The 11885-nt window shown below is 38.4% G+C and overlaps 1 protein-coding gene across 1 annotated transcript; it reads right to left on the reverse strand.

Annotated features, from left to right (window-relative positions):
- Positions 1-10965: 10965 nt before the first annotated feature.
- Positions 10966-11454, reverse strand: LOC145806870 (uncharacterized). The gene is made up of 2 exons (XM_082904708.1): positions 11430-11454; positions 10966-11345 (listed from the first exon to the last, which is right to left on the reverse strand). Exons 1-2 carry the CDS (start codon positions 11452-11454, stop codon positions 10966-10968), a joined length of 405 nt encoding a protein of 134 aa, XP_082760834.1.
- Positions 11455-11885: the final 431 nt, after the last annotated feature.

An 11885-nucleotide genomic window follows, 5' to 3' on the forward strand; every position in this document is an offset into this window, starting at 1 on the left:
GGATTTAATAATGTAATTATTAATTGGATGGTTACATAAGGTTTAATGTGATATCTAAGGCATTTAATGTTGTAATTAATAAATTTACTGTATATTATAGTTTTTTAAGCTATTATATATTGAGATTTAGGTTTATAGTATAATATTATTAGGTTATACTATGTTGAGGACATTGCATCAAAGCCTAAGCATAGCAGAGCCCAAGCATAGCAGCTCAGCCTCTATTCTGTTTCAGCAATAAAGCAGAGCTGTTAGACAGTTGGATAGTTTGTTAGATGGTTAGACAGTTACACAGTTATCAGAATTAGCACATGTGTTGAGATACATATCTCTTGTATAGATATAATTGTAGTACTATATATATATGAAATATCTTGTACATTGAGTATGGAATAAGAATTTCAGCTTTTCTTCATGGTATCAGAGCTATGAGGCTCTAACGAGTGTTCTTCCATGGCAGCTTCCGCATCATCTCTATCTTCCACTATTCCATCTAATCTGTCTCTTCTGATCTCCAACCTATCTTCTTTTGTAACAGTGAAACTTGATTCTACCAATTTCATCATTTGGAGTAGTCAAGTTACTAATATCCTCAGAGCTACTAATCTTCTTGGATATGTTGATGGTTCCATACTCTGTCCTTCTCCTTTGATCATTAATAGAGATGGTCTTGAGGTAAACAATCCAGATTACACTCAATGGATGCTTCTCGATGCTCATCTATTGAGTTGTCTCAATGCTACTCTATCTCCTTCAATCTATGCTACTATTCTTCCATTTCACCATTGTGCCGACGTTTGGTCTGCTCTTCACAAGAAATTCACTTCTCTTTCCAGATCACATATTCATCAGCTGAAGAATAAATTGAATTCTGTTTTGAAAAAATCTGAATCAATGGAGGAATATCTTTCCAAAATCAAAGCTATCGTTAGTCAATTGGCTCTTGCATCAGTAGTTATCGACGATGAAGATCTTGTCCTATTAACCTTGAATGGTCTTCCTGATGAATTCGATGCTTTTAAAACATCCATTTGAGCCCGATCTGGTTGTATTTCAATGGAAGAGTTGTCTTCTCTGTTGTGTTCTGAAGCGATTCACATGGAAGCAAAAACTAAAAAGGTTGAACCAACAATTGTCTTCTCTACTGTCAAAGGCTTTGCTTCTCCTACTTCTTCTCCATTTTCCTCTCACGGTCATGCCTCTCGCGGTAGATCTTCTTACAGAGGAGGAAAAGGAGGCAGATATTATAGAGGTAGTAATGGCAGATTTTCTGGCCATTACACTCGAGGAAGAGGCAGATTTGCACCAAATTCTTCTCACAATTCTCACACTTGTCAAATTTGTGGCGGTTTTGGTCATCTAGCTCTTGATTGTTGGCACCGAATGGACTCTCAGTATCAATCTCAATATCAGTCTCTTAATGTCAATACCAATGGTGCTTCATCATCTGCTCCTAGGGCCTTTGTTGCTTCTTCAACTACTGATGTCTCATCATCTTCATCAGTCCCATGGTACCTAGATTCTGCTGCTACTGATCACATCACCAATGACCTCAATAATCTGTCTTATTATCAACCATATCAAGGTACTGATCAGGTCACTATTGGAGATGGCACTTCTGTCCCTATCAATCACACTGGTAATGGACTTTTACCTACTCTACATCATTCATTTCGACTTAACAATATTCTTCATTCATCATCTATTTCTTCCAATCTTGTTTCTGTTCAAAAGTTAGCTCGAGGTAATCATTGCATCATAACATTTGATGAGTCTAACTTTGTGATTCAGGACAAAATTACAAAGAAAGTTCTTCACAAGGGATGTAACATCAATGGACTTTATCATTTTATGCCACCTATTGCTTCATCTGCTGCTTCCCCAGTTTGTTCACAGGCTTTTGTTACTAGTACTAATAAATCTCCTGATAAGTCTACTTCTGTGACACCTACTATTTGGCATAATAGACTAGGCCACCCTTCTTCTGTAAAACTTCATCATCTTCAACATCATTTGCATCTTAAATCTGTACCTTTTGCTACTCAAGATTGTGTAGATTGTTGTGTTGCTAAAAGTCATCGTCTTCCTTTTCATTTGTCAACTTCAAGTGTAAGTAAGCCTCTTTCTCTTATCCATAGTGATGTTTGGGGCCCTTTTCATTCTTCTTCTACTTACAAATACTATGTGATTTTTGTGGATGATTTTAGTAAATTTACTTGGTTGTATCCTCTAGTATACAAAAGTGAGGTCTATGACAAATTTTTGGAATTCAAAACTTATGCTGAGAAACAATTTGATACTGTTTTAAAAATATTTCGTACTGATGGTGGAACTGAATTTTGTAATAATAAAATGAAGAACTTTATTGTTGCTAATGGCATTCTTCACCAACATTCTTGCCCATACACTCCACCACAAAATGGCACTGCTGAAAGAAAACATCGGCATATCACAGAGACAGCCGTTGCATTGATTCATCATTCCTCCATGCCTCTTAAATTCTGGTTTGAAGCCGTTGCTGCTGCTACTTATTTGATCAATAGACTTCCTTCTACTCAGCTACAGCATCAATCTCCTTTTGATGTTTTATTTCATCATCCTCCAAATTACTCTTTTCTCAGGGTTTTTGGTTGTCTCTGTTATCCTTGGCTTCAGCCTTATTCCTCCACTAAACTTCAACCTAAGTCTCTACCTTGTGTGTTTCTTGGTTATCATCCCTTTGCTAAGGGGTACAGGTGTCTTGATCCTATTTCTGGCCGAATTTATCTTTCTAGACATGTTCTTTTCAATGAATCTGTCTTTCCTTTTCAGCAACTGTCTTCTACCTCTTCTTCTCTTCCTTTACCTCAAATTCAATCTTTCTTTTGGTCTACTATCCCTATTCTATCCACAGCAACTCCACCAGCATCTCTCTCTACTTCTACAGCATCTTCATCATTTCCATCAGTTGCGGTTTCATCAGCATCTCTGTCTGTTTCTCCAGCAGCAACAACACCTCTGTCTGTTCAGCCTCTTGTTCGGCCTCCTTGTGGTCTACTCCTTCCATTCCTATTAATTCCCTCTCAGTCCACTTACCATTACTTCCTCCTGCCACTACAAATGTTCATCCCATGATTACCCGCTCTAAACTCTCTTCTCAATGTTTACTTCATACCAAGCTTTCTGCTTTCTACTCTGATTCTGAACCTCCATCTCATACAGAAGCTCTTCTTTCTCTTATTTGGCTTAAGGCTATGCAAGCTGAATTTGATGCCTTGCAACAGCAACGTACTTGGTCTCTAGTTTGTCTTCCCCCAGGCAAAACTGCTATTGGTTGTAAGTGGATTTTCAAGGTGAAAAGGAATTCGAATGGTACCATTGCTAGACACAAAGCTAGACTTGTGGCCAAAGGGTACCTGCAGCAAGCCGGTGTGGATTTTCAAGAGACCTTTAGTCCTATAGCTAAGCTTCCAACCATCAAAATTTTGCTCTGTCTTGCTCTTCATCATCAGTGGCCCTTGAAACAATTGGATATATCCAATGCCTTCCTTCATGGAGTTCTTGAAGAGGAAGTGTTTATGCTTCAACCACCAGGGTTTGTTCATCCAGATTACCCTCATCATGTTTGTCATCTCAAGAAAGCTTTATATGGCTTAAAACAAGCACCCCGGGCTTGGTATTCTACATTTTCCAATTATCTTTTATCTCAAGGATTTCATAATAGCAAGTGTGATTCTTCTTTATTCATCCAGCAAACCAGCACTACTTTCACTGCTCTTTTGGTTTATGTGGATGACATTTTAGTTACAGGCAATGATGGTTCTCACATTCAAACACTCATCTCTCATATGCACACTGCATTTTCTATGAAAGAACTTGGTGACTTATCCTATTTTTTGGGTATTTCCATCACACCAACTCCCACTGGCTATGTTTTGTCCCAATAGAAATATGTTGAGGACATTCTTCGTAAGGCAGGCTTAGTTGATTGTAAACCCTGTCCATCACCTATCTCAGTTAAACCTTTCTTTGCTCCTAATTCATCAGTTCTATTTTCTGATCCTGCTCTCTTTCGTAGCCTTGTTGGTGCTCTCCAATACCTTACCATCACTCGTCCAGATATTTCTTTGGCAGTTAATCACTCTTGCCAGCATATGCATGCTCCCACCATTGGACATTTTGCTGCAGTTAAACGACTGCTACGTTTTGTTAAAGGTACTATTGGACATGGTCTGACCTACTCTCCTAGCTCGTTTGATGTTCAGGCCTACTCTGATTCTAACTGGGCTGGAGATGCTTCCGACCGAAAATCTACCTCAGGTTATTGTATTTTCTTGGGTTCTAACTTGGTGTCTTGGTCTGCCAAAAAGTAGGCCACAGTCTCTCGCTCTTCCACTGAAGCCGAGTACCGTTCTCTTGCCCATACTGCTGCTGAGTTGGCTTGGATTAGCATGCTCCTCACTGAATTGTCTATTGCCTCTCCTGTGCCTCCTACTCTTTGGTGTGACAATATTTCTGCTATGGCGTTGGCTTCCAATCCAGTATTTCATTCCAGGTCTAAACACATTGAAGTAGACTGCCACTATGTTCGAGAACAAGTTTTCGCTAAAAAGCTGGTTCTTCAGTATATTCCAACTATTGACCAGTTGGCTAACATCTTCACTAAACCTCTTTCTGTCTCCAGATTTTTGTACCTCAAAGACAAGCTTATGGAGTCCACTCACCCCATTCATTTGACGGGGAATGCTGAGGAAATTGCATCAAAGCCCAAGCATAGCAGAGCCCAAGCATAGCAGCTCAGCCTCTATTCTGTTTCAGCAATAAAGCAGAGCTGTTAGACAGTTGGATAGTTTGTTAGATGGTTAGACAGTTACACAGTTATCAGAATTAGCACATGTGTTGAGATACATATCTCTTGTATAGATATAATTGTAGTACTATATATATATGAAATATCTTGTACATTGAGTATGGAATAAGAATTTCAGCTTTTCTTCAAGCTCTTAGGTTATTATATATATAATAACATAGAAGTATTCAACTAGGTTTAGGAGATCAAAAGGAAAAGAGAGAGACCAAGTTGTAAGAGAGAGAGAGAGAAATCAAAGAAGACAAAGAAAGGGGCGGCAGCAAGGAAAAAAGAGGAGAGGGAAGAAAAGGAAAGATTAGGGTTTTGTTTTGATGACTCTAGTAGTTTTTTAAATATTCTTTGATCTTCAATAAAGTATTGTGAGTACAAAACCCACTTCCCTTGATTTATGTTTAATTCTTGTTTTTATCTATTTGTTTGATATTAGTTTGATTTTGTGTTTACATAAAGATGATAGATTAATTTTAATTATTTTGACTAGTGGTGTATGTAAAGTTTAGGGTTCTTAGATAATTGACTGATTTTAATTATTTTGTTTAGTTGTGTAAGTAAGGTTTAGGGTTTTTATTGATTGAATTTAATTATTTTGATTAGTTATTATGTCAGATTTAGGGTTTTTATATGGATTTATTTTATGGTTGTAATCACTTTCATGGTTATATGAAACTAAAATTAATATGGTTGTATGACATTAAAATTAATTAAAAACCCATAGATAAATTCCTTATACTCCACCATGACTCCATAGATTGTTGTTGTATTTGAGTGTTGTGAGAAAGAGTGTATAACAAAAAGTGAGGATTATGAGATCTATTTGAATGCCTTGGAATTGTTATGTTGTTCTCATGAGTGATATGTTGTGTATATATATATTGTTGCCTCGTTCTCATGAGTAGACGAGTGCTTTGATTTACGCGCGTACGTATATGCTAACCATCCGGGAAGTGTGAGTCAAACTCGGGACGATATCCTCGTGCAAGTTTGGCTTCGGAGCGGTGTTAGGTATACAGGAGGCACATGGGATATATGTGTAGGCTAGAAGTGGAGGGCCAAAGTGGTGGAGTTAAGGTACAAATAATTTAATTATGAGTTTATTTCTATAGTATGAATTGTATTGAGTTGTTCATGTTGAAAAATATTAAACGATCTCGATAAATTATGAAATTTGAGCAGAGACATGTATACGTGATTCTAGACCACTTTTGTGTTTTAACTTTTTATTTAAAAGATCAAGTAGAACCCATAATCGGATGATCTTGATTATTGTCGGTTTGATTCATTTTAGCAATGCAGATTTTAAAGGTTGTTTTAACCCACGAAGCGAGCTCATTTTTATTGGTTTTGCAGGATGGTGGGTCTTACTAATTTTTTTTTTTTGCAGGGCTGACCCACCATATTTTTATTTCTATTTTGTTTATTTTATAATCAATTTGTATTTTGGTTGTGTACGGACAATAAGCTAAATGCCACCGTATATCGGGAAACTACCCATTTGTCTCAGTGCAGTTGGTACTACTTGTCTTGTTCCGTAGTAAGAATTTAATGTATTTTGGTTTGCGTCTGGTAAACACATGGGTGTTAAATCTTGTACTCATACCAGTATACCTGTATACTGACCCGTTTTGTCTCTTGGCAACTCGGGTGCGTTCTGTTTGAGCGCAGCTGAGCTTCCTTTGCAGGATTAGTTGGGGCTACGGTGGTGACGTGGATTTACGATAGTATTGGACCTGTCGTTTGGACTTCTTTTGTTTTATTGAGCTTAGGATTGATATTAGTCTATGTATTTATTATTCTCTTTATGACTTTAGTATTGGAATAATTTAGAATGGTTTATAACCGTACATTATTTAAGTTATTGTTACTTTAATGTTGAGGTATTGGTTAGTTATGGAATTATGGTGGATGTTTTGGTTGGCCTTTAGTTTTTGTTTCACCCCTAAGATTTGGATGATGGAATGTTATTGGGGTTTAGTCCTAATTTAATATTTAATTGTCCGAATTTTGGAGCATGACAGTACACCTAACACAGCTCCGAAGCCAAACTTGCACGGGGATATCGTCCCGAGTTTCACTCACACTCCCCGGATGGTTAGCATATACGTACGCGCGCAAATCAAAGCACTCGTCTACTCATGAGAACGAGGCAACAATATATATATACACAACATCTCACACATGAGAATGAACATAACAATGCCAAGCCTAAGGCATTCAAATAAATCTCATAATCCTCACTTTTTTTTATACACTCTTTCTTACCATCACTCAAATAAAACAACAATCCATGGAGTCATGGTGGAGTATAAGGAATTTATCCATGGGTTCCTAATTAATTTTAAATTTCATATAACCATGAGTGTGATTACAACAATAAAATAAATCCACATAAAAACCCTAAATTTGACATACCCAACTAATCAAAATAATTAAAATCAATCAATTATCTATATACCCTAAATCTTACATCTACAACTAATCAAAATAATTAAAATTAATCTATCATCTTTATGTAAAAACAAAATCAAACTAACATCAAACAAATAAAAATAAATAAATAAATAAAAACAATAAATTAAACATAAATCAAGGGAAGTGGGTTTTGTACTCACAATACTTTATTGAAAATCAAAGAATATTTAGAAAACTACTAGAGTCACCAAAACAAAACTCTAATCTTTCCTTTTCTTCCCTCTCCTCTTTTTTCCTTGCTGCCGCCCCTTTCTTTGTCTTCTTTGATTTCTCTCTCTCTCTCTCTCTCTCTCTCTCTCTCTCACACACACAACTTGGTCTCTCTCTTTTCCTTTTTATCTCCTAAACCTAGTTGAATACTTCTATGTTATTATATATATAATAACCTAAGAGCTAGTATAACCTAATAATATTATACTATAAACCTAAATCTCAATATATAATAGCTTAATAAACTATAATATGTAGTAAAATTTATTAATTACAACATTAAATGCCTTAGATATCACATTAAACCTTATGTAACCACCCAATTAATAATTACATCATTAGATCCATTAAATATCACATTAAATCTCATGTAACCATCCAATTAATAATTACAACATTAAATCCATTAAATATCACATTAATTCTCATGTGACCACACAATTAATAAAGTCAAAAATAAAATAAGATAATAATAACCATAATAATAATAAATAATGACTAAAGAAAGTTAGGGTCGCTACAATATACACACCTCAAAAGAATCTCATCCCGAGATTCGATGGAAAAAAGTACTAAACAAAAAGTTCCGGATGCATATGTCGAACTTTCTCTTCTAACTCCTAGGTAATATCGTTCTCATCTTCGCTCCATTGCACTTTCACCAAGTTCACTTTCTCGCGCCGCAACTGCTTTACATCCCGATCTAGAAGAGTAACCGGTCGCACCACATACGTTAGATCATCACTACTCTCCAACACTTCTGGTGATACTACTTGGGAAGGGTCTTGTACACACTTCCACAATAAAGATACATGGAACACATTGTGAATCATAGCTAAAGCAGGTGGTAGAGCTAATTTGTAAGCCACATTACCAATCCTCTCAATGATCTCATATGGTCCCACAAATCTAGGTGCTAACTTTCCCTTCTTTCCAAACCGCATAATACCCTTCATCGGCGAGACCTTCAAAAACACAAAATCTCCAACATTCAACTCAACTCCCTTACGTTTTCTATCAGCGTAACTCTTCTGACGACTCTGTGCAGTCTTAATACGTTCCCGAATAATATTTACCTTCTCCGTAGTCTCCCTCACCAACTCTGGCCCTAACAACGGCGCATCTCCTACCTCCATCCAACAACCAGATGATCGACATGGCCTCTCATACAAAGCCTCAAAAGATGCCATCCCGATACTGGAATGATAGCTATTATTATAAGCAAACTCCACCAATGGAAAGTGTTCTTCCCAACTACCACCAAGATCGAGGACACAAGCTCTCAACATATCCGCCAAGATCTGATTTACCTGCTTAGTTTGCCCATCTGTCTGGGGATGATAAGTCGTGCTCAAGTCTAACCTAGCACGCAAAGCATGTTGAAAACTCTCCCAAAACTCTGCCACAAACAACGGATCACGATCTGAAACTATAGAAATGGGTGCGTCATGAAGTCACACCACTTCTCGAATATATAGCCTAGCCAGTTTATCTACAGTTCGGTGAACACTGATAGGAATAAAATGAGCAGACTTTGTGAGTCGATCCACTATCACCCAAATAGATTCATTGCCTCGCTTAGACCGCGGCAATCCATCCACGAAATCCATAGAGATGCACTCCCATTTCCAAGTAGAGATCTCAAGAGGTTGCAACAGTTCAAACAGTCGTTGATGTTCTGCCTTAACCTGTTGGCACACATAATATCGAGAAACATACTCTCCTACGTCCTTCTTCATACCTTCCCACCAAAACATTCTCTTCAGGTCATGATACATCTTAGTCCCACCAGGGTGAATGGTATACCGGGACCTATGGGCATCATCGATAATCTCTTTCCTCAATTCAACAATATTCGGTACACACAACCTGTCCTTGAATCGCAATCCCCCATCTGAGTCCACAAACCAATCAGTAGGACAATCATCGATCAAATCCACTACAAGGTCATCGAGCTTGCTGACGAGAAACCCATCTAAATTTTGCAACTGACGAGCTTTACCCAGTAACGTCGGCTGCACGGTCAAGCTACCAATGTATGCCCTCTCAGCACTCTCTATTGGTTGAATATCATGCATCGAAATTAACTCCAAGGACTTCCATTCTTGAATCATCAAAGAAGCTATAATCCCATGTTGTCGACTAAGTGTATCAGTGACTACATTTCCTTTCCCCGGGTGCTAAAAGATCTCGAAATCATAACTACTAATGAATTCAACCCACCTTTGTTACCTCATGTTCAACTCTTTTTGAGAAAAGAGATATTTGAGGCTCTTGTGATCTGTGTACAATTCAAAGTGCTCCCCAAACAAGTAGTGTCGCAACACTTTCAACGCAAAAACAACCGCTGCCAATTCTAAGTCATGAGTAGGGTATCGTCTCTCATGAGGTTTTAGCTGCCGAGAAGCATAAGATATAACCTTCTGATGCTACATCAATACACATCCCAACCCAGTTCCACTCGCATCAGTAAACACTACTAACTTTTCCCCTTGTACCGATATAGTTAACACAGGTGCTGTAGTCAACCGCTACTTTAACTCCTGGAAATCTTTCTCACAATCATCTGTCCATATGAACTTCATATTCTTGCGGGTCAACTTGGTCATGGGTGCTGCAATAGTGGAAAACTTCTCTATAAATCTTCTATAATAACCGGCTAGTCCTAAAAAACTTTTCACCTCTATAAGGTTCATGGGCTGCTTCCATTCTTTGACTGCAACAACTTTTTCAAGATCTACCGCTATCCCCTAATTGGACACAACATGTCCCAAAAATTGAACTTCTTTCTCCCAAAAGTGGCACTTACTGAACTTAGTGTATAACTGTTGCTCCCTCAAAGTCTGCAATACAACTTTCAAGTGTTCTTTGTATTCCTCCTCATTCTTAGAATACACCAAGATATCATCTATAAAGATAATCACAAACTTATCTAGATATGGTTGAAAAATTCTGTTCATCAAGTCCATGAAATAGGCAGGAGCATTGGTCAAACCAAAAGGCATTACAGGAAATTCGTATAACCCATACCGGGTCTGAAAAGCAGTAAGCGGTATACTTTTCTCTGACACACCCATCTGATGGTAACCCATTCTGAGATCAAACTGAGAGAAAATGGCTGCCCCCTTCAACTGATCAAACAAATCATCAATTCTAGGTAATGGATGCTTGTTCTTGATAGTCACCTTATTCAGCTCTCTGTAATCTATGCACATACAGAGAGTGCCATCTTTCTTGGAGACAAAGATCGCAGGTGCTCCCCACGGGGAGTTACTTGAACGAATGAACCCTTTCTGAAACATCTCTTCCAGCTGCTTCTTTATCTCCACAAGCTCTTTAGGTGCCATTCTATATGCCGCCTTAGAAATTGGTGCAGTTCCTGGCACTAGGTCAATGCAAAATTCTACCATCCGTCGGGGTGGAGGTCTAGGTATCTCTTAAAAGACATCCTCAAACTCACGCACCACATCCACCTCACTAATATCCTGCTTAGGAATTTCTACCGAGCACAGAAAACTCGTCATCACCGACTCTTCTCCATCGCTAGAAGTGTGGGTAAGCCGTGGCATACCAGGAATATCTATATTTACAGTCCTTCCAGCACAATCTAGAGTTACAAGGTATTTTCGCAGCCAATCCATACCCAAAATAATTGTGAACCCTTCAAACCCTAACACAATTAGGTCTGCATGCAAGACTCTACCCGCAAAATCAATCTCAAAATCTTTACACATCTCATAAAGAGTAACTACCCCTCCTAAAGGGGTCTCAACACGAATAGGTCTAGACAAGGAGGTAGTTACAATATGTTCTCTTTCTACAAACTATCTAGATATAAAAGAATGAGAGGCACCCGTATCAAAAAGAACTCTAATGGGTTCTTGAAAGAGATTAAAAGTACCTTGCACTTTGTCAGTTCCTGGCATAACTGCAAATGCCCTGGCTGGAGCTGCTTGACCCTGTCGCGCCTGTTGTCTCTGAGGGCAGTCCTTGATTACATGCCCTAACTGCTGACACCTAAAACACTTCCTATTGATCGGTTGAGGTGCTACTGGTCTGATAAGTGGGGGTCCCTTCAACTGAGGTACAAGAGGATGACAACCCAACTGTGGCACTTGCTACCGCTGTCCTTGATAACCCTGGGGGCGCAGACCACCCTATCTCTGATAATAGTGCCCCTGAGGCCGAAAATTGCCCTGAGGTCTAAAATTTCCCTGACTACCTTGTTGCTGTGGCTTCTGAAACTGCTGACCCCTATGCCTTTGATCATAGGGTCGGTATCTGTTCCCATCCCGCTGCTGGAAGTGACTCCCTCTAGAAGTCTCTCCGGCCTTGGCCTTCCCTTCTTTAAACTGCT

Source organism: Camellia sinensis, chromosome 14 (assembly GCF_055761805.1).
Source record: "Camellia sinensis isolate YWXY chromosome 14, ASM5576180v1, whole genome shotgun sequence".
NCBI classification, from domain to species: Eukaryota; Viridiplantae; Streptophyta; class Magnoliopsida; order Ericales; family Theaceae; genus Camellia; species Camellia sinensis.